The following is a 23,976-nucleotide window of genomic DNA, read 5'->3' on the forward strand; positions in this document are numbered from 1 at the left end:
TGATGATGTCATGATAAAGATATGCCGGGGTCATGATGAGGACATGTTAGTGCTGTTAAAACCATTGGATGGGGGAAGAGCTAATGGCTTCCATCCAATAATTCATTTTTGATCCAAGCGCATTTACTTGAAGCGGGCGGACTGCACCACACCATCTTTGTACCCAATTTCAGACATAATTTAATGAGCAATTCTGATTTTCTGGAATATTCTTAATCTTTAATTGTTTCACTTTCTGTTACTCTGACACGTAGCTGGAGCTCCACCTGATGTGCTCCACTAGGACTGCGCACAGATATGATCTGCAAACTCTCACGTTATTCATCATTAGTGATGCTAAAAACCTCCGTCCGCACGCCGGTTACTCTGGAGTAAGGCTGGATTCACACGAATGTATTCCGGCTCAGTTTTCACGCCGAGTCGATATACGTCGTCCTCATCTGCAAGGATGGGGGGGGGGATGGAAGAGCCAGGAGCAGGAACTGAGCTCCCGCCCCCCTCTCTGCCTCCTCTCCACCCCCTCTCCGCCCCTCTGCATTATTTGCAATGAAAGGAGGTGGGACGGGGCGGGGCTAAGTGGAAAGAATTAGCCCCGCCCTGTCCCACCTCTCCCCATTGCAAAAAGTGCAGAAGGGCGGAGAGGAGGCAGAGAGGGGGCGGAAGCTCAGTTCCTGCTCCTGGCTCTTCCATCCTCCCCCCCCCTGCAGATGAGGACGTTGTATATCGGCTCCGCGTGAAAACCGAGCCGATATACGTTTGTGTGAATCCAGCCTAAGGCTGCTTTTACACGTAACAAGAACTTGCGATTCTCGTTTGCCGAGCAAACAGGCTGATAACTTCATCACCGCCTCGTTCTGCTCGGGCAGCCTCTTTAGACAGGCAAATCATCGTTGGGAATCGTGGACTTCTTGTTCAGTGCTTCACATTCCTATGTGAACAATCAGTGTTTAAACCAGAAGCCAACGAGAAAATGATGATATTCATGCCGACTGAAACTGGCCGACGAACGAGAAGAGAAGAGCGATTTATGTTTGTGATTCAGTTGTTGGCGCACATTTTACATGAACAGTTCAGACCTCATCTGGAATGCTGGGTCCAGTTCTGGGCATTGACAAATTGGAGCAAGCTCAAAGAAGAGTTACCAAGATGGTGAGCGGTCTGCAAATCATGTCCTATGAGGAACGGTTAAAGGATCTGGGAATGTTTAGCAGAAGAGAAGGCTGAGAGGAGACTTAATAGCGGTCTACAAATATCTGAAGGGCTGTCACAGTGCAGAGGGATCAGCCCTATTCTCATCTGCACAAGGAAAGACTAGAAGCAATGGGATGAAACTGAAAGGGAGGAGACACAGATTAGATATTAGACAGTGAGGGGGATCAATGAGTGGAACAGGTTGCCACAGGAGGTGGGGAGTTCTCCTTCAATGGAAGTCTTCAGAGGCTGGACAGACATTGATGATTTAGTCACTCCTGCACTGAGCAGGGGGTTGGACCCGATGACCCCCGGAGGACCCGATGGCCCTGGAGGTCCCTTCCAACTCTACCATTCTAGAATTATCGTTCATTTTCAATTTTTGGAACAATAATCATTCCATCTAAACGCACCTTTACTCTCCTAGTACTGATCCTGAGTGCTATCACGTCTTACACTCCAGACCCAAAGTGAAATCACGCATTCTGCGACAGTCATATGACCTAATAGCTGATTGATAATGGTGTAACTGTCATGTGACCTCCCACAATGCACTGCTCTCAAGAAATTAGCTGCTTTGGTTGTAACTGGAGCATAATATATACTATAACTCCGTTCAAGACCAGCAAAGCAAAGTAACTACAGAGTTCACATTGTAAGCAGATTAAACTTCGAAGTGTAATAGATGATGTTCAGTTGTGTATATAACATTGGGGTGACTTCGGCTCAGAGGGTCCCGCATTGTCACTGCTGGGATTTGTAGGGTTCTTGACTCTTCTTCTCCGCTGCATCATTCACATGAAATCACAATGGAGTCAAACACTGAGAGCAAAGAAAGACAATTGTTGTGCACGCAATGCATGCTGGGAAACAGTCCTAAGCCGCCGATACAATGTGAGAAAAAGTTTATCAAACACAGAAAACTTTTCTGCTGCAGAAGTTCCTGCTGTGATGAGGATCCGTAGTCAGAGGCCGCTGCAAAATCGCTTCCATCCCCTCCATCATAAACTACAGCTGCCCCCTTGTATAAGCAGAGGAACAAATCCCCATCGTTTGGCGTTCACGCGAGAATCTGACCAATATCGTTCAGTGTAAAGCGCCCATCCCACCTGCGTCCGGCGTGCTGCACAATTCTGCTTTTCACTTATGTTTTGAGAGCAGAAAAACAAAAACGGACAATAAACTTTCTATAAAAAACCCAGAAACTTTACCCTCCGTTCCGCTTCCGTAGGGAATTCAGTTGTGTTAATTTAAATGGCCCCCACGGACGTGATATCAGTTGGCCACATTTTACAGTTTCGGAGGTCCTGCAGGCAAGTCTGCGCAGTATTATACACTTTTGGTCGTATAATTGTATAACCATTGGTATTGTTGCTGTTGGTACATGGAGAGAACAATGGCGCAGTGTGGTGACTTATACACACCTCTGTCCACGGCGCCCGCGCTCCTGCATTCAGCATGGACGTTAGTGGATGGGAGAGGTCAGGGGCCACAGACCGTTTACAGCAGCAGCACTATTACAACTGGGACCACTATAGGGATCACTACTACTATTGTGGCCATTAAGGGGGTCACTATTACAATTGGGGTAATTGAGGGCAGGTACTATTACTAATGGAGGCCATTAAGGGCAGTCACTATTACTACTGGGGCCACTATAGGGGTCACTACTACTATTGGGGCCATTAAGGGGGTCACTATTACAATTGGGGCCATTAAGGGCAGTCACTATTACTAATGGAGACCATTAAGGGCAATCACTATTACTACTAGGGCCACTATAGGGGTCACTACTACTATTGGGGCCATTAAGGGCAGTCACTATTACTAATGGAGACCATTAAGGGCAATCACTATTACTACTAGGGCCACTATAGGGGTCACTACTACTATTGGGGCCATTAAAGGTGGTCACTATTACAACTGGGACCACTATAGGGGTCACTACTACTATTGGGGCCATTAAGGGGGTCACTATTACAATTGGGGCCATTAAGGGCAGTCACTATTACTAATGGAGGCCATTAAGGGCAATCACTATTACTATTGGGGCCATTAAAGGGGGTCACTATTACTACTGGGACCACTGACAGATTCACTATTGCTACTGGGGCCACTAAGGGGGACATTTTCTGTTGGGGTCACTAGTACTCTTTCACTTCAGACAAGTCTCACTAGTTCAGATATGTGTTGGGTATTTTGTGTATTGGCGCTTTCAATGCCTATAAAATGAGGTTTTATTTGTGGCGGAGGAGGGGGAGGCGCCAATTCACACTTCGCCTCAGACTTGTGGCGCTCCAGCTTGGGACAAAACGCTGTGATCCCCATTTACTGACATGTTTTACTTCAATGTAAGAAAGGCGCACACCGCTTACTGAGTCTGGCGCATTTGGGACTGTGGTTCATCGCTCCGTCACTGGCGGCATTTACACTGACCATTATCATTCTGTTTCCCGCGATCCTGCGATAATCTGAATGATTAACATTTTGTGTAAAAGGGCCCAACGGGTCAGCGCCCCTCCCCCGCACCGTGACATTGTCTCTTTGCTGACTCCTTGTGTCACATAACAGCTGATGATGATGATTATATTTTAGGGGCAGCACCCCTCCCCTCCTCTCGGGGGTCTCACACATGTGGTTGTCATGACCACAACACTGATCCTTTAATTTGCAACATTCCAGTTTCATCAAGTTGTAAATGCAGCGATTCTTCCAATCACACTTCACACTCGTCATCTGCTTGGAATGTGCAGTAGATATTTTTTAGATACTTTATAGATACTTTGTAGATACTTTGCAGATACTTGGCTTATCTTGTACTGATCCTGAGTTGTATTATGTCTTATACTCCAGTCACAACCAGAGCTGCATTCACAATTCTGCCAGCTTATCCTATTAGTGCATGAGCTGCAGGATGTCCTATCTCTCCACGGCTCCTGCTGGTTTAGGGATCATGCAAAAACATGCACTGCTGTGGTGCATTGTGGGAGATGTAGTGTTCACACTAAACACACATCGGAGTGAGTTGTCTTGTAGGAGCTCATTTAAGGCTGTCCATGTTGTATCTATACAGTAGGAGGAGATAAGGGGCTGCCGGACACCACAAGTACTGCTTATCTCCAGGGAATACAGAAAGTTTATCCATTCTATCAAATCCATATTCCCCCTGATAGAGAAACTGGAAACCTCAAAAGACATTCGAATGTTAGTGGATCCTAATGATAGTCTATGGAATGTGTCTGTAAGAGCAATGAGAGCAGCAGAATTGTGAATGCAGCTCTGGAGGTGACTGAAGTATAATAAATGGCAATAGCACAACATATTTACAACATTGTATCTGCATTATCTTGTTATCATGTTTCTAATTTAATGAATATCACTATATCGTATGTTAATAACCGTAATCGGCGCTGGCCGGATCAGCCAAGGATTGCGCCACGCCCCAATGACCGTCTACCTGATGAGCAGCGGCCACCTGTTCACGTCTGCAGCATTTTCTACACAGTGACCTCATATGACTGGCTGTGATGGTGGCCCCCCCGGCTCCTCTGTAGGGACCCCTGCACTGTAACGCCCCTGCAGGTGGTGGGCAGAAGGAGATATAGGAGGTTTCTATGTGATATCGGACCGCGCGGTGCAGACGCTCTATATTCTTACAGTGCACTGAAATGAAGGATTTATAATGAGAAGCTAATATATGATGTAATAAAGACCCCGCTGTCAGATCTTTGTCTCCTTCGTGTTTATTCCACTATTCTGAGCTGAATTATCCTATAAAAGACCTTTTTTAGGGGCCTCATCTCCATCACACTGATACAGAGCTCCAAATCCTCTGCCGAGATTAGCGACAGCGCTTGGGAAAGTGTAAAGTGATGGCCATAGATGTAAGATATATACGGGAGTCACCTGGTGTTAGCGCCAAACCCAGAGGGACTTCAGCGACCGCAACCCCTAAGAGCGTCCCAGGAGGCGATCGCTGCTCCAATATATCCACAGGGTTTGGAGAATGTCCGGAATAACAGCAGATGTCACCGTGGAAATCCAGGGAGGAAAGTGCGAGACGATTGAGAAAATGTATCCAGCGCTCATGAGGATATAATATGTAACGAATGAAAAAGATAGACTTAGATAGAAGGGAGGTCTCATTGTCCTCAAGACCCTCTATTAAGGAGTAGGCAGCCAGTCAGGTGAATACAGGAAGATGAATATGCAGGTACACCAGGATAATGAGGATGCATGCAATGGGTTTCGGGGGGGGGGGGGGGGGGGCAGAAGACCCCTTTCTGAAGCATAGTGTTGTCAGGAACAAATACATACTTCTATAGTAGGTTAATTGTCATTCAATCCGGAGCGGTGCGGCTAAGCCTCATTGTTACATAGTAAAACGTTCTTTAACTACAGCCAGCACTAGAGGGAGCTCCTGGTATACAGATATATGCAGCTGCCCCTAGAGGGAGCTCCTGGCGTACAATTATATGCAGCTGCCACTAGAGGGAGCTCTTAATACACACATATATATGTATTATTCAATGCTAATTGCAAACTTAAGTGCACCCCTATGTAATGTAACTTCCCAGTGCCGTACAAGCATGAAATTTGGCGCGAACATTCTTTAGGTCCTACGTGAGGAGAGTGAGATGGGTGGCACATTCTGCAGAGGGACATCAGTACATGCAGCCTGAGGAGAATCTAATGCTCTTCTATGTGTATACATATTTTATTCCTCGGTTCCTCTAAACTCACCACAACTTCATAAACCTTTCCGTGCAAACAACACGTAAACATCTGTACCCAATTAACTTGGGCAAAACCGGGTATATCAGCTAGTATACATATATATACAGCCACTACTAGTTGGAGCTCCTTACATACAGATACTTACAGCCACCACTAGAGGGAGCTCCCTGCATACAGATGTATACAGCCATCACCAGAAAGAGCTCCTTGTATACAGATATATACAGCCACCACTAGAGGAAGCTTCCTGTATACAGATGTATACAGCCACCACTAGGGGAGTCACTGAAGAAAGATTGTTTTCAAGTTCAGTGGCAGCTGTATAGATCTCTATACAGTGAGCTCCCCCTTGTGGTGGCTGAATAGATTTGTATACAGGGAGTTCCCTCTAGTGGTAACTGTACAAATCTGTACGCAGTAAGCTCCCCCTAGTAGTGGCTGTATTCAGGCTACTTCACATCAGTGTAGGAGGTTTATTCGTAACCCACTAAATTCCCTTTAAATACAGAATAAAATAGCACAGCATATCTTGTCCTGTTAAAAGCTGATAGCTGTATAAGCTGTATGTATTGTGCTTTTCACAGTGGTGGCTGTATATATTTGTATACAGAGAGCTCCTCCTAGTGGTGGCTGTATATATCTGTATACAGTGAGCTCTCTCTAGTGGTGGCTATATATATCTGTATACAGGGAGCTCCTCCTAGTGGTGGTTATACAGATCTGTATACTGTACGGTGAGCTCCTTCTAGTGGATATATAAATCTGTATATAGTGAGCCCCCCTAGTAGTAGGTATATAATTCTGTATGCAGTGAGCTCCCCCTAGTGGTAGCTGTACAAATGTATATACAGTGAGTCCTGCCTAGTGGTGCTGCTGGTTGCCTACTATCAGCTATGATTGGTGACTTCAGCTTCCATGCATTGTCTGCTGGAGTTTGATTAAACACACCTCATGTCCCACTGTCCATGCTTTACACTGCATCTCTGCTTGTCTAGTTTGGCTGTTGTGTATAAGCAGAAGCTCAGCAGTACGTCAGGACTTAGAGAGATGATTTATATCACTAAGACAGAAGATCATAAACGACACAAGTGAGAGCATTCGGATATTTATTAATGAGAATAAAGGGGGCTGAGCTCGGAGATTTGGTTGTGAATGGAGTGTCGTTGGGATATCTGGAGTGTTGACCATTGAAGATGAGGATTTGAAGCCCAAACATTATTCTCATGGCATCCGTAGGTGACATAATCTTCACGTCGTCTGGATCCAATGTATAGGTCCACAGACAGTAGGGTACAACATTAGCTATACTGTAGCACCCGTCTTGTGCCCAGTGTGCACCCTCAGTACTTGGTCTTCATGGATGATCCAGGACCTCCAGAAGACGTCTGCACCAAGGAGGAGCTCGGTTCCTTGTAGACTACGGTCTCCTTCAAAGTCGCCTACAGGAACCAAATAAGTGCAAGAAGCTTGAGGGTCCTTGTCTACTCAAGTCTCAAAGTTGTTCATGAGGTGCTCGAATTTCCTCCCCTTCCTCATCTTCCTCTTCCTCCATCTCTTCATCCTCGTCCAGCTCTTCTCGATGGTCCGATGGTTGAATGTAATTGTCCTCTATAAAGCCATCCTCATCGTCTTGTCCTGGAAGTGGGATGCCCGGCAGCTCATTCTGAGACTCCGTAATCCATTCGTTCTCGGGCAGAGGGCGATGCCGATAACTGCGGAGGTGCTGGTGGCAGAGGTTGCACTTGGCGACGACAGCAATGAGGAGGGACACAGTGCCAGCGATCAGCACAAATCCCACCAGATACGGCCAACTTCTACCTTGAGAGACCGCTGGGGTTTCCGAACGAGAACCTGTGGAGCAAGAAACAAAAACACTGGCGTTGACATTCAGACCCTGACAACCGATGCCGCCAATATTACAGTGGGTTGTCACCCAGCTTTTCCAGGATCCGGCATGATAAATATATATGACTATATGCATTAGTTGTGCTGCCAGCCTCCAACATGAGCAGGGGTGTGTACAGTGGGGGGGCAGCTCCATGAAAAAATGGGCTCCTGCAGCTGAGTGTAACGAGTTGACCCTGATGCCACACAGCCCCTGCCACCATGATATCTACCCTTGAAGGACAGAAGACCATAGTGAGCCTCAAACCAGACCACTTTGTTTGTAAGCTGTGATGTCAATGGATGGGAGGAGCCTTGTCAGATTTTAACACCGCCCATGAGGAACCTAAGCAGGAGCCCCCCAACCACTGTATGGGATCCATAGCTGCCTCTATATCATCCACTCCTTTAACCTTGACAGCAGGAGATTCTAAGTCAACTTCAGGGCATGATGAGACTTGTAGTTTCACAATGGCTCTTAAGGGTTTTGTTGCCAGACTCTTGTGTACAGGGAAACGCAGGAAGACAATAGCTATGCAGTGAAATATGAGCGTGCGGAGGGCGTGCGCTGAGACTTCGTGCATTATTATTAACACCTTCTACAAACAAGGAAACTGGAAGGAGCCGAGACCTCAGCCGTGACGGCAGAGTAAACACGAAATGACTGCTGGCAAAACACTCTGCGCCCGTATCTCACCCAGCATCTCGCCACCGCTATTACCAGCCGCACCTGTATAGCAGGAAACATTCACTTCCTCCTCCCAGTGGAAGGGACTGGAAATGATCCAAGACGGAAAGAATCGTCCACATGGAACAAAAAAACTTAAAACCAAAGCGCTCGCCCCCCGAAAATAACATATGAGACCCCCCGGTTATTATTATTAGATATATTACACTACAGTTGTTGTCATTGCAATCGGCCACTTTTAAGGCTGTTTAATAGTATAAAAATTCTGCATGTCTGCCCCTCATGCTTTATACTGCAGCACAACATCTTATGAAGTCAGTACATAGAGAGATGATTTTCATGACAGTAGGGACAGAAGAAACAAAGCTAAGTAACTAAACCATAGCTGAGAAAAGGATTATTGGGTAACTGCTGCATATAGACTGAGAGGAGGGGCTTCAATAAAGGGGAGGAGCCTGAAGAGTGGCTACCTTAAATAATGGAGTGGATGCCTTAAATTAGTCATTGAGGATTTTGATTATACAGCTATTAGCAGTGTGACACTGCCCCCTGCTGCCGGGCACAGGACACTACTGTGGAAGGGAATGAATAGTCAAGAGAGCAATATTAACAGGGAGAGTTGTGATTTCATGTTTGTATCCACTGACAGCAAGCAGAGGTCATGAAAAGGGTAAGGAATTGGAACACAAGTTGTATTACATAGCTCTAAAACTTCTGAGGATCCGGCGATTATGTAAATAAAAGGACTTTATGTAGCGTTCTCTGCTTTCTTAGCTGCGATGTGAAAAGTCATAAAGCGACAGTGCAACAAATCGTGAAGCAATAAGGGCAGTATGGAGGTGCAGGGGCAGTATAGAGGGACAGGGGCAATATGGAGGCATGGGGGCAGTATGGAGGCACGGGGGCAGTATAGAGGCGCAGGGGCAGTGTAGAGGCGCAGGGGCAGTGTAGAGGCGTGGGGGCAGTATGGAGGCATGGGGGCAGTATGGAGGCGTGGGAGCAGTAATAAGGCGTGGGGGCAGTATGGAGGTGTGGGGCAGTATGGAGGCGCGGGGGCAGTATGGAGGTGTGGGGGCAGTATGGAGGCACGGGCACAGTATAGAGGCGTGGGGGCAGTATGGAGGTGTGGGGGCAGTATGGAGGTGCGGGGGCAGTATAGAGGGACAGGGGCAATATGGAGGCGTGGGGGCAGTATGGAGGCACGGGGGCAGTATAGAGGCGCAGGGGCAGTGTAGAGGCACGGGGGCAGTGTAGAGGCGTGGGGGCAGTATGGAGGCGTGGGGGCAGTATGGAGGCGTGGGAGCAGTAATAAGGCGTGGGGGCAGTATGGAGGTGTGGGGCAGTATGGAGGTGCGGGGGCAGTATGGAGGTGTGGGGGCAGTATGGAGGCACGGGCACAGTATAGAGGCGTGGGGGCAGTATGGAGGTGTGGGGGCAGTATGGAGGTGCGGGGGCAGTATATAGCCATGGGGGCAGTATGGAGGCACGAGGGGCATTATGGAAGCATGGGGGCAGCATGGAGGCGCGGGGTCCGTATCAGGACACAACTTACTGGAGTTGGAGGACAGGCTGTCATTGACATCACGGACGTAGCGTTTGATGTCCTCGCTCTTGGCCTTGTCCGCACTTTGTACATCACGCTCCCTCTTTTCTTTAAGCATCGCACGGGAGCAGAAGTCGCCGGAGGCTGGAAGAGAAACACGTCAGACCGGCTTAAGGTCTCAGTTACTTGTATAAAAACAGACTTAAAGGGACATGCTGACTGCAGGGGGCATCATTCCCATCGGATGGGGGCTGACCTGACTCTGGTGCTGAATTTATCTCATGAGCTTGGTTCTGGTATTGTATCTATGTTCTGAGCTTGGTTCTGGTGCTGTATTTATATACTGAGCGGGGTGGAGATGCTACTATTTTGCTGTTTTCTGTGTAAACAGAATACTGACAAACTGCTTATCGGTGCCATATACTGATATAGCAGCTTTTTCCTACTGGGGGGTGCCAACAAACATTCCAGGGTGCCATGTAATCTAAGGCCGGCAATGACCGGGATCATATATTAAACCCTGTGACTCCACAGAAGTAGGTTGTGCTTCATTTTTTGCCCCATTTTTGGCACTTTGAGGACTTTTTAGTGGGTGCATTGATGCCCACCAATATGACCCCATTAGTGTACCACAGTGGTGTCCCAACATAGTGACGGGTTCTCCTAAAGAGGCAGGAGGCAGTGTTGCATCAATAAGATGAATGACTCTGATCTTCCCCAAGTAGTGCCTTCCATAGACTTCAATGGTGAGGATTGTGCTCAAGCGCAAGCACCTTCCCATTCATTTCTACGGTGTCCGGTGTGGGTCAGCAGAGGTCACTATAAGACACAGCATCTACAAGGATGAACCGCTTATTTGGCACTTGGACCAAAGTCTGGAGGGGCAGGACCACTTTTGTGAATGCTGCTATTGAGGATGATGTCCATGGTCATCCACCAATGACCAACCACGCTGACACCTTGCCAGTACCTTGATCCTGGGACGCATGAATGGCTCTCCCGGAGGAACAGTCACGGAATCTTCTCGCGGCCAACTGGTCCATCAAGTCCCCCATCCTGTCTGATGACATCAGGGTGGTACCCCTCACATCAAGTCTGGTCAGCGTTATAAGAGGCCGAGGCCATAGATCAAGGTCTCGAAATGTGTTATTTCTTAAGATCAGTGTCCGAAGATGGCGCAGCCTCAGAAATGCTTCAGGGTTTACCCTGGAGATCCCACAGCTGCTCAGATCCAAGGTTTGGAGACTGGTCAGTTTCCGGAAAGCTCCCCCCCCGGAGATCACCTTTAGGGGGTTCCCGGACAGGTTGAGGTAACGAAGTTCGGAAAATGTTACAGGAAATCGGCTCAGGCGATGGATGGAGTTGGCAGAGAGGTCCAGGTCCTTGATATCATGGGGGAGGGTGAAGGGAAACTTAGTGAGTCCTCTTCCCCTGCAGTCCGCACCGCCCTATAAAGGGGTCAACACAGAACAGATTAGCTTGTCATTGGTCTTGTCTATTATCTACATGATACATATATTACACACCAATAACTCCACCCCCTTTAGGTTACCTCCCACAAAGTAGTCAGTTTTCAGGTTCACAGAGCTCCACCTGGGTGGGCAAGACATAAATGTGAGGGTCTGTGGGGGTTCATCACAGTGATGCCGGGGTCTCTTTAAGGGGAATTCCACTGACAATCAGCAGACAGGGCTGTTTTGTAGCCCCATGGAGCGCAGACACCGGGCTACGACGACACGCCTGCCACAGCCACATGCAGGTGACCGCGGTTCCTCCGTGACTCACTGATACTTTCACCAGGGAGAAGGAAGCAGCTTGTATAAATATTTGCCGTCTGTATCTCTGACAATAACGCTGGCTTACTAGAATCATGTGACACAATGTAAACCCGCCGGCAGAATCTTCTGGAACCTTGATGATAACTTCTGATTGATCCCTTCCAGCTTCAGTAAATGAGGGGTGGGGTTTTGCTAGGGGTGGAGTTATGCTAGGGGCGGAGTTTAACACTCCTGATCTCCAATTGCAGGCAGAGCAGTGGGGGAGAGCTCCTGCTGCAGCCAGGGGCCCTACAGAAGACGCAGCTGGGATCTGAGCTTTAGTCAAACAAGGGAGCAAAATAGCAGATCTCCTGGAATAGGAGGAAAGAAGGAGAGGAATCTGTATACAGGGAGTTCCCTCTAGTAATGGCTGTATATATCTGTATACAAGGAGGTCCTCCAGTGGTAGTTATATATCTGTTTACAGTCAGCTCCCTCTAGTGGTGACTTTAAATAGTGGCAGCTGTATATATCTGTATATAGTAAAATCCCCCTAGTGGTGGCTGTACATATATTGCACAGTGAGCTCCTTCTATTGTTTTATATATATATATAGAGTTCCTAATGGTGCTATCTATCTATTTATCTATCTATCTATCTATCTATCTATCTATCTATCTATCTATCTATCTATCTATCTATCTATCTATCTATCTATCTATCTAGATAGGAAGCTCCCTCTAGTGGTCACTATATATATCTGAATACAGTGAGCTCCCGCTAGTGGTCTCCGTATATATCTGTAAACAGTGACTTCCCCCTACTAGCCGCTGTTTATATCTGTACATAGTAAAATCCCCCTAGTGATGACTGGACAATTATGCAAACAGTGAACTCCCTCTAGTTGTGGCGATATATTTATCTGTACACAGTGAGCTCTCCTAATGGTCGCTGTATGTATATCGTGTGCTCCGTCTAGTGGTGGCTTTATGTATCTGTATACAGGGAGCTCCCCCTAGTGGTGGCTGCAGGCAAATAGTATGAAGCTCTGTCTTTGCAGGAGATTCGGAGTTGTCTAGCAGAAGTTATATCATGGCACTAGTTGGTGCACAATGTGGGACCTCATAAGGTTTCAGGTCGTTCTCATCATTGTGATTGTTCCCAAGTCCCTGATCCCCACAGCAGTCTATAAGGCGAGGCGTCCTGGGAGCGCTGATCTTTGCCTCTGACATAGTTTGATATCTTCTAGGATCCAGCGCTCAGGGCAGTCATGGGGATGCCCTGCAAGAAAGACCCTACAAACCCTGAAGCTTCCTGTGGAATTGGGGTTATCCCCCCTGGGGGATCACCCCATCACCCCCCCCCCCCCCCCGTGTCCCAACTGTACAGGGAAGCAAATCCAAAGAGCAGTAATCTGGTCGTTATGTGCTGACGGTGCGGCATCTTACCTGAGCGCTGAGTGTACAGGGGTGCGCAGACGCGGCCGCGAGGAGGACTGCGAGGAACAGGATGAGCCTCATCATACAAGCTGGCAATGAGAAGACGAGACAATCAATGGGGAGACTGACGGGATTACATGGTGATCGCTGGTGGAAAAGAGGAAGTTAATCAGAGGGAGGAGACTCCGAGATACTGCCAGGGATTCTCTGGGACTCTTGCACTTATGGTGCCATGTCTGCTGTCCTGTTTGTTACAATGTATCAGTCTGAAGTCCATGTGTGAGCTCACAGAGGATACAAAACAAGACTCTCAGCTGGGGGAGACATCGCACTTGTAGGGCGGCTGCACCAGAATTACAAGCTCTCTACTATCCACAGGATGGGGGGGGGTGTCACTGCTGAGACCCCCGCCGATCTCGAGAATGGGGATCCTGTATCCTGCTCTCCTGTCACTGCAGGGGTCACTTCTTCCCTGACATCAGCATGAAGGGAGCGCTGGCAGAACACGTGCGGTCAGCGCTCCTTTATATCAAGCTCGGTGATCCCAATGAAAGCGCTATTGCCCTTGCACGACCAGCGCTTCATTCAGCCTCCTCCACACTGCGTGGTTGCAATAACCCTGCAATGAGGACAGGGGACCCCCGTTCTTGAGATCAGGGGGGTCTCAGCGGTGACAGCCCCACAATCTGTGAGTTATTCCCTATCCTGTGGATCAGGGAGAACTTCATATTGTGGTACACGCCTTTATGTTTTTAGTGTCTGATTGTAATCAGTATTTTCCATTCACTGACAGCAAGCAGAGATCTTGGAAATGGAGAGGATTTCAAACACAAAAGAGGAGAATTACATCGTATATACCAAATGTATTATATGTCTTGGACGCTGCGGCACATTTACAATTTCCGGCATTTCATAAGCCAATTTAAGTAAGCTGTGCGCCGGTGTTCCTGCGCCAAATGTATTAAGAGGCTCGCGCTCTCGCTGCTGGTGGCACCCATGTATGCCCAATGAAATCCCACATCGGCTCCGAGCTTGTGTAGGTTTCTGCTACAATTTACAAAATCTGTGTTCTGTGCGATATTTCTGTGTTTTCTGGCACCAATATCACGATTTTGTGATGCTACAAATTTGCACATGACGCTACAAAGGGGCGCAACTTTGTAGCACTCTTTTGCCAAGATCTTTGGGGATGGGGGGGGGGGGGGGTAGTATAAAAAAGTTGCAAGTTTGGCATAAGCACCAAAATCGCACCTTTTGTACCCCAGAAATGTGGCCTCCAGGGATCACACACCTTCCCCATTGTCTGCACCATCCTCAACATAGTTTAAAAAAAAGTGTCTAGAACAAGGGGCGGAGCTAAGAGGAGACGTAAAACGCGCCAAGTTGTTTAACAGTGTACGCCAGTACACCTAACGGCGTCGGTGTCTCTATATTCTGCCGTGAAATCGTTGTAACCTGTAAGAATTGTGCAAGAATTATCTGTACAGCGATGGCATTAACCCCTTCTCTTCTGGGCTCCATTGATTCAGATGAGATCCTTCAACAACCAGGAGAAAAAGCGCTCAAAAAGTGCAGCTAAAACCATGTGTGAAAAAATGCCCAAAGGGTAGTGTCCAACGGGCGATCGCGATATCGCTGTGAGAATATTGTGGCAAAATGGCGTCTTTGTTCCCACGATTTTTGAGCGTCAGTGCAGCTTTTCTTACGGACACATCGCTGCCGCTTGCGATTTTCTTGTGAGAAAGACTATAAGATTTCCTAATTTTAAAAACGCATCACATCGCACTAAAACCGCCACTACGTGCTTTGTAATGTGAAAAAAGAGGCTCCAAAGGGAAACATGGGAAATAAAAAAAATCGCAAAACGCAGAAAGCTAGACATGCCGCGATTTTTTTTTTCACACAACATCGCAAATGAGGAAGAAACCATTGAAACGCATGGGTTTCATAATTCTGCGTTTCAATGCGCTCTCGCATTGCGAAAATTGCGCAATTTGATCACCTAGTGTGAAACCAGCCTGAGAGTCGGTTCTTATTCAGTCATTTGACTGATGGCCGTGGCAACGGTCACCCAGCTTTCCCGAACTCCTGCATGCAGATAGAATACATAATGCAGCAATCCCTCTAGATGAGGTGGGCACAACCCCCGGGGGCTCGCAGCAGCTCCCCGGATATATATATAGTGTACAGTGTGTGTAGTATATACTGTATATATAGTGGTGTCTCTATGGTATTACTGTAGCGGCTCCCTCCTGTTCTCGGCAGGCAGTATGTCGTCTCCTATAGACAATCTATAAGAGTCGGTATATAATATACGGGGAGTATATATGACGCAGCCCCGCTCACCTGTATCTGCAGCTCTCAGGTGTGCTGCATGTCCCCGCAGCACCTTCCATCTACCACCTGTCCTCTTCCTGAAGGTGAGGGGTGGGACGGCGCAGGGAGAGGTCCAAAGGTGGCGGAGCTGGTTAACGTATAACCTCCCCGGGCACATGAGGGAGGGGCTGGCAGATCTGCAGCACAGTTACGCCACCCTGTGTCTGCCCAGAGCGCTGCAGCTGGCATAGTGTATTCCGGGGGGTTCCAAGTGTTCTCCCCGATGTGAGACCCCATAATCACATTATAGATACAGGAATCTGAGCTCAGTGGAAACACAAACTCCAGAAGATTATTGTAGCAAAACTAGCAGTAAGACGTCCGTGTTGTCCGCAGCAGCCAATCACAGCGCAGCGTTATTCTTAAGCTACCAAGGTAAGATTTAAGCGGCGCTGTGATTGGCTGCGATGGGTAACAAGGACGTCTTACTGTTAGACTGTTTTGCTAAATGAGGTCTACAAAGTTTTCTTCTGCCGCCATCACTAGAGGCATATGAGACAAAATGGCTGCCAGCGAAGACGGGAGAGTGTTTTGTGTTCTTGAATTTCACGTCTGCCAGTCTTTAATTAGTGGGCAACATCATCTTCTAACAAAGCTTGGTGAAGCTCCGCCCAGCGGGCACACAATTCGTAAGAGGTAATTTGATTATAAGGAAAGAGGTTCCATCGGTAAACGAAAATCATCCATCCGTCCACGGTAAGCGTGGAAACAGCAGAGCGCGTCCGTACAAGGTTCGCATGAAGTCCTCAGAAGTCCAGCAGAGCGAGCAGAGAATTGGACATCCCGCCGCCGACCGTGTAGAAGATTCTGCGCAAATGTTTTGGATGTTATCCCTAACTATTGCAATTGTTACCGGCCCTGAAACCAGACATGCCAACAATGCCAACTGAGCGACGGTTCCATGGAGTCGTCCATGTTTATTGATGAAGCCGCCTTCCAGCTTTCGGGCAACAAACGTTGAAATACGGCGTAAGGGGGAACCAGCGGTCTACGTGGAGCGTTCGGGCGACTTCCCACGGTGAATGTGTTCTGCGCTATAACCTGCAGGAAAGTGTCCACCCCCGTCTTCTTCTATGAGGAAACAATCCCGGGGATTTCATATCTGGACGCCCCACCCCTCCCCTTATCACAATGAGGTCAGAAGTGAGCTGCGGCCACCAAACAGATGGATCGGCCATGCAGATGGTGACGATAGGGACTTCTTCCTCATCCTCCATGTTCCCAGAACCTTACACGTGCCCGCTTACCACCCACCGTGATCTGCGGCATCCCAGAAGTCATTGCATCCGTTAGTCATGATCCACTATAACGTGTACAGCAGGAACTACAGGCTCCATGTGTGTCCAGTGACAAAGGGGGTCGCACTGACGCCTCTGAGGGGAAAACATGCTTGACTTTGTACAAAAAAACTTTTGAAATTTCTACTTCCATTGATATCAAATTTCTGATTTCAATGGTTTCATTTCCACGACTTTGAATCTCGCGTGTTAATACTACGCGCAAGAAAAGATCCATTTTCCAAGCTCTTTCTTACATTTGCGCTCCATAGCCTCGAGTGTATTAGCACATGCGTCCGTTTGTCTTTGGCCTGAGTGTCATTAAATGGAGTGGTGAGGGCGTCACATCGGGGAGCTCACTTATAATAAGCCTGTATATAATGTGCCCAAACACCAGGTAGAGCCAGGAGGCTGCAGTAAAGTCTACAATCTTAGGGTTTCTTCAGATGGATGTATTTGCGTGCATTTCTGCACCCACAGCCATCGATGTCAGAAGGCGCGTTCTCAATAATATCTTTGTGCGTGCAGACAAAATGCACGCACAAAAAAATCGGACTTTCTTATCCTTCTGTGTATTTGCAAAGGTGCCATTAAATCTGGGCAGGGGGGACACCGTGCATATGAAGAGGCCCTGCATGCGCAAAAAGTACAGTGCTGCGTTCAGATGAACACGCAAATCTACCTTGTTCATGGCGCAAATGTGTTGCCCTGAAGAGTGCGCTATTGGGCATATGGTCGTCTGAATAAGCCCTACTATCAGTAACCGGTCATAATGGGAAAAGAAAAACAAAATCTACAGCTTCTAACAGGCTTTGTGTTTGTTTTCCTCACCACTTTCAAGATCTCTGCTTGCTGTCAGTGACTGAGAACATTTGGAGATCTGCGCAGACCTAAGACTTCTGTATCCAGTCTATATAATCCTTTATAAATCTCTCCCGTCTTGATAGTTTGTTGCAAAGTATCAGTGCAAGTAAAATGTATCAGTCTGGAGTCCGGGGTGTTTAATGACTGCCTGGAATGGATGCAAATGTAACAAACCAGCAGCTGGGAGAATTCTTAGGGCTGTGCTGGTTCTCAGTATCTGCATGGTAATAAAGACATTAAACCATTCTTACTGAAGTGTTCTCCTTCCTGGTCCTTAATAATGAGTCCTATGGTGCTCAGGCAGCCGCTCCTCCCACATTTCATGCACTCATCACTGGAGTCAGTGCGGTTTCTTCTTTCAGGAAGTTCGCGGCTCGCAGGACCGAAAAACTATTTAAAAAAATCCAAGCCAATGCCACCTCGGAACCTCAGAGGGTAAACTCATACTGCAGGTTTCACCCTCTGCAAGGTTTAGGAAGATCAGTTGATAAATGGATGGAGAATGTATGGATGATGATGAATAGATGGATAGGGGATGGTTGATGGATGGATGGCAAATGGATGAATGATGGATGGATAGATGGATAATGAAGGATGAAAGAATGATGAATGGATGAATGATGCATGGAAGTATGGATAGTGCATGGATGATAGATAGATGGATGGATAGATGATAAATGGATGAATGACAGATGGATGATGGTTGAATGATGGAAGGGTGGGTGATGAATGTATGTACGGATAACTGGCAAATGGATGAATGATGGATAATCAATGGGTGATAAATGATCAGGCAATGTATGGATGATGAATGGATGCATAATGGATGGGTGATGCATTTATATCTGTATGGATAGCATATACATAATGGATGGATGATGAAATGATGGAGGATAATTTGGATGATGGATGGGTGCTAAATGGCTGGCTGATGTATGGATTGATAATAGATGGATGATGAATGGATAAATGATGTATGGATGGATGTATAATGGATGTATTGTTAATAATTGGATTATGGATTGGTGATGGATGATAGATGATGGATGTGTGATGAATTGATGGATAAAGGATGGATGATGAATAGGGGATGATTGATGGATGTATTGCAAATGAATGAATGGTGGATAATGAATGAATGTATGTATGTATGGTGTATGTATGTATGTATGGATACATGGCAAATGGATTAATGATAAATGAAAGGATAATGAATGTATGTATGGATAGTTGACAGATGGATGAATAATAAATGGATGAATGGATAATAATTAATAGGTGATAATTGATCAGATGATGTATGGATGGATGATGAATGGATGCGTAATGAACAGGTGATGTATGTATATCTGTATGGATAGCATATAGATGATCGATGGATATGATGAATGGATGGATAATTAATGGGAATTAATTGGTTAAGTGTTCTATGGATGAATAGATGATGGATGGATGATGAATAGATGGATAATAAGTGGATGGATGATGGATGAATTTTTGTTTTTCTGTTTTGTAGTGTTTGAAGGTACATTACACGGTCATAATGGAGGTTGTTTGTTTAGTGTTATTGGAAGCGGTGTGGGGGTGACACATTTATAACACTATGGCCGAACACCTGAAAAGGAAGTCCGTGATAAATAACCCGCTGGAAGCTCCGGACAATAGAAGCCCGATGACTCACTGCTTATTGCTTACTAATGGTCAGACTCGACCACAGAGACATCTCATGCTGCTGCTATAGGGCTCATGAAGAAGAGGGGCCCAAGCTCTGGCTGACCGCTTCCTCATTCTATGTAGACAGGGAGCCTCACCCTCTCCGGAGTACTGCATTATTAGTAGATAGGGGAGAGATCCCAGTGGCCATGTTACCCCATGATGTCATGTTGTTCCCAACGTCACACCACCCCTAAAGGTCACACTGCCCTCGAGGTCATGCTGCCCCCCCACCTCCACCAGAGGCCCTGCTGCCCCATACCCTAAAATACACTGAAGTATAAAATAAAACATGACTTAACCGGCTGCGGTATATTTTCATGTTCTGCTATTTTTGTCCCCCAATAGTAAGGAAAATCCCCAAAAGCTGGTGCCCTGCGGTGCTAATCACTGTGCACCATAAGTACCAGCCACAGATTCCCAAAAATATCAGATGCTGCCCCAGAAATGTAAGCGCCACAGTCAATAACGTGTTACTTCTGCACCGCCTGAGCAGGCCAGTTGCGGGCACACGAGCGCCACCCCTTTGTGCCATAGCTGGGTGATGGCAGGAGAACAGGCACACATTGTGAGGTTTTTATGGGAGATTCTGCGCTCTATGTATTTGCTGGTTACTTCTAATACAACATACTCACCACCATCACCTGCCGTACACGGAGATCTGGGGCCCCAGTCTGCAGTCTGTGCTGGGGCCACACACCTTGTGCCAGTTATAATACTGGGGGCGAATGCTGCACTTCATAGCGGTGACTGGGATCTTACTGTTTGCAGTTTATTAGCAGCAGGAGTGAATCACATGTGAGCTGAAGTTGCAGGGACTGACACAAGGTGGCGCTATTGTCTCTGTTATCATACGGTCACAATGCGGGATAATAGTAAAAAGCACAACTTAGACCTATTAGAAGCTGTGCCCGGAGGTGGATAACTGACACCTACCTGCCATGCATCGTGATGGCCTGGAGAATAGCCGCTCCACAGATTCACCCACCTGTGTGCTGTCCGATCCCCCGGGGCACTGGGCACCGTCTGTCCAATTCTCCTCCGTGATGTGGACCAGAAGTTCAGTTTTCCGATGCAAAAAAGGGGAGTTACAGCCCCGAAACGCGTTGTATCGGATTTATACGCAGGTCATATTTTAGGTATTGTTTGGTTTTGTTTGTCTGATTGCTTAATAAATTAGAGTCCGCCATCTTGAGGATCTGGTGTCTTGACATCCCATTGGTGGAGACTTCTTAAAGCCCATCTATCCATAAAAGGGTGGTCTCCAAGGTGGGGACCTCCCAAAGAAGTAAGTGCGTCTATAGAGAAAATGTACATATGTATTTCATACTTCATCCCTGTAAGCAGCGCCGCACTACCATATATTTCTGTTTCCTTTTTAGGACCAAAACAGGTCACTAAAGAGTTAAAGGAACAACACAGGAGTAACGGGGAACCCCTGTGCTTAAGAGAGTGGATGGGGGACTGATCATGGAAAGTGAAGTGTTAACCCTTTAAAGATGAACCATATAATGTTTTGTGATTTACATTTCTCTTCTACAGAATAAGTTGGCGCTATACAAATAAAGATTATTATTATTATTCTACAGGATTCTGTTTTCTTGGACTCTGTTATTATTTTGTACAAGGATTGAGATCGTTGCAGCCAGCGGCAGGTGATTCTATGGTAAGGCTGGGTTCACACAGGGCAGATTCCCGTCGGAAATCTCGCGGTTTGGCCGCAGCAAAAACCACAAGATTTCCGCCGGGAGAACCGCCGCAGTTTAAGCCGTGGCGGCTTTGAAGCGGCCCGACCGCTTGCTTTTCCGTTGCGGCCGGCGCTCCCATAGAGGAGAGCGCGGCCGCAACGAAAATAAATAAACAAAAAAAGTAAATAGACATGCTGCATCTTCTGAAACCGCGGCCGCGGTTCCTGCCTGACTTACCGCAGCGGATTGGCCATCCCGTGTGGACGAGGTTTCTGAGAAATCTCATCCACATGGCTGGCTAATCCCGAGATAAGCGGCCGCGGGCGGATTTGCCACGGCCTAAGGGTTGTTTGCTTACCTGCTGCATACTATTATTTATTTACAGTTTTCTGTTCTTAAATAAATATTGTATATTTTTGTAACTCCTTCTGCTGCACCGTATCCTGAATCCGCATTGCAATACCACCATCTGCCACACCGCTACTGGCCCTGATTGCCTGGAGAGAGGGGCCTCGGCTGTGATTGCATCATCCCTTTTCTATCTGAATATTGAGATGGCCTGCAGGGCCGTCCTCCAAAGTGGGTATACATTGTTAGCAAACAAGGAGGTGAAGAATTGGTCTGGAACATTTTAAAGGCCATGGAACAGGAATCATACAGCGGGCCCTGCGGTCCTGGGAGGCAAAACTAGACGTCATAACAGGGGCCGATTTAGGTTTTCACTATGTGGCCCCAACTCTTCTATGTTCGTCACTGAAGCACAACACGTGAACTATACAAGTGGACGATTGTGTCCCGAGGTAGCAATGTGACCAGCGGCGCCCGTCCTTGTGATGTTACGTTGCTCTTTCTCCTCCACAGCAGTTTGCCGGTGGGGTCAGGCGCGGTGGAGAGGTCTCCGGGCAGCAGAAGTGCAGATAATACTAAAGGAAACAGGGGGTGAAGTAGACAGATCAGCCACCCCACCTACAGGGAAACCGCTCAAAATAGCAAATCCATGAAGCCAAGTCAGAATCCTCGCCAACCGCAGGAGATCATTTCCAGGGATTTATCATCCATGGCATAAACTGATATATGTGAGATAGTCCAGCGGGCACCTGGGGAGGGAAGAAGTGGCATTGCGGGGCGATTGTTTCTATCTTCCAAAAATAGAGCAAAAAGACGGAAACCCTGAGTTGACCCTAAAGCAGGTGTGAAAGAAGCCTAGGGCTAGTGACTGGAAAGAGCTTACTCAAAGTGAACCTCCAGATGTTCTCACCGTCTACCCTGTATTACCCCTCTGCGGCACGGCGCAGGAAGCAAAGGGCGCGCCATTTACTGGGCAAGAAACCTGAAGACAAAGTGGTGACATCCTCAATAACACGAGGTCGGTGCGGCCTGAGAATCCCCAGCTGCTCGCGGCTCACAGAGGCTCCGGATGTGGACCAAAACGTCACTACTGTCCTCAGACAATAACAGGAAAACATCTCAAGACAAAGGTGACGGCCGAAGGAGACGCCAAGCACTTAACCCCCGGGGTGCAGGAATAAACCAAGACAAAACGGGGCGCTGCTGGTGTATCCAAATGACAATATGTAAGGGAAAAACAAAAAAGTGATATAATGTATGAAGAGAGAACAACCAAAGTTAGAAAACCAATTATCATTAAACATACTATAAAACAAACAGAACCGCCCACACAATACGGGGCAGACAGACCTGTGCAATCAGCAAGGAACTAACAAACAGTACAAATATAAAGGCGATGCCCCCAAATATAAGACAGAATATGTCCCAAGAATGAATACGAGGGTCCATAAAATAAACCACATAGAGACTTCACCAAAGTATAATAATCATATAAATAAAGCCCCAAATACAATAGACTATTATTACTGTCCCATCACTTTGTGTTCTGCACATTTTCCTGCGGGCGTCAGTTTGTACCACTGTTGTACTCAGTCATTCCACAAGTAAACAAGCACTGCCGACCGTTCCCAGCTTTGCGCTTTAAATGTTTCCCTGTGTGTGGACTGCTTATTTTTGCTACCCGGATTCACCGCAGAGGAAGGAACGTTGGCGTCACGAGTGACAGGACTGTTAAGGTAATCTACATATTGGGTTATCCCTGTGAAAGTTCCCCCAGCGGTAATTGAATGGGTCCCGTGTACCCCCAGGCCCAAATCTACCCGGCTGTCTCCTCGGCCGTGGGCCCACTACTCAGACGTTGCCAAATGTCAAACATGAATGCAGATAATCACAACATATATATGATCCCCACCCGATGCGTATGAATAAGAGCTAATGCCCACAAACAGATTTGTACCGCAGTTCCCGTGGCGTAAATCCACGTCGGAATAACACAGCTATAAGGTTGTACTGAACCTAGAAGTTTAATGCCCACATGGGTTATTATACCACAGATTTACGCGAGCGGTAAAAAAACGCGGCATGTTCTATTTTCCCCGGATTTACGCAGCGGGACGTCTCCAGCAATATAGCCTCGATGGAGACTGCGGAAAAACGCGCGATATTCTGCAATCAGCCGTGGCCACGGTTTGTTTACAATCCCGGCACTCTCGTGGGGTATCCCACTCCGTCCGTGGGGATGGGCCCTAAACGTCGCATAGTTGAACAGAAATGTTTGATATAGCAATTACCAAATCATTAAATGCCCAAACTGATGAACACGTGTGCGAATGTTCGTGCAACGCAGAATAAGCGCAACAATATTCAAAAAACCTACTGAATATAGGAAATATAACGCATGAGAACACAATAAACCACTATGAGAATATATAGAGAAAACGGAAAACAGAAGGAAGATAGTTCTGTTAATA

The 23,976-nt window shown here is 47.1% G+C and overlaps 1 protein-coding gene and 1 long non-coding RNA gene across 3 annotated transcripts; one reads left to right on the forward strand and one right to left on the reverse strand.

Moving 5' to 3' along the window:
* Positions 1–721: 721 nt before the first annotated feature.
* LOC136621981 (uncharacterized) lies at positions 722–4,916 on the forward strand. The gene is made up of 2 exons (XR_010791284.1): positions 722–3,149; positions 3,212–4,916. It is a non-coding gene; the product is annotated as an uncharacterized lncRNA (long non-coding RNA).
* Positions 4,917–7,017: 2,101 nt separating this feature from the next.
* On the reverse strand, positions 7,018–15,680 carry C3H1orf210 (chromosome 3 C1orf210 homolog). Of its 2 annotated transcripts, none has more exons than XM_066597902.1 (5): positions 15,586–15,680; positions 13,249–13,328; positions 11,014–11,491; positions 10,053–10,187; positions 7,018–7,779 (listed from the first exon to the last, which is right to left on the reverse strand). In XM_066597902.1, exons 2-5 carry the CDS (start codon positions 13,321–13,323, stop codon positions 7,421–7,423), a joined length of 1,047 nt encoding a protein of 348 aa, XP_066453999.1. In that variant the 5' UTR covers positions 13,324–13,328; positions 15,586–15,680; the 3' UTR covers positions 7,018–7,420. The 2 variants fall into 2 exon arrangements, with proteins under 2 accessions (XP_066453999.1, XP_066454000.1); XM_066597903.1 differs by having other exon boundaries at positions 13,249–13,386; positions 15,586–15,657.
* Between the last annotated feature and the right edge of the window lie 8,296 nt (positions 15,681–23,976).

Source organism: Eleutherodactylus coqui, chromosome 3, assembly GCF_035609145.1.
Source record: "Eleutherodactylus coqui strain aEleCoq1 chromosome 3, aEleCoq1.hap1, whole genome shotgun sequence".
Classification (NCBI taxonomy): domain Eukaryota; kingdom Metazoa; phylum Chordata; class Amphibia; order Anura; family Eleutherodactylidae; genus Eleutherodactylus; species Eleutherodactylus coqui.

Bases quoted from the DNA above. Each gene is read 5' to 3' on its own strand.
- C3H1orf210 (XM_066597902.1), bottom strand. From the start codon at position 13,323: ATGATGAGGCTCATCCTGTTCCTCGCAGTCCTCCTCGCGGCCGCGTCT. The intron at 11,492-13,248 runs GTAAGATGCCGC...ACCCCTTTATAG, and splicing joins CCTGTACACTCAGCGCTCAG to GGCGGTGCGGACTGCAGGGG. The intron at 7,780-10,052 runs GTAAGTTGTGTC...CTTGCTCCACAG, and splicing joins CAGCCTGTCCTCCAACTCCA to GTTCTCGTTCGGAAACCCCA.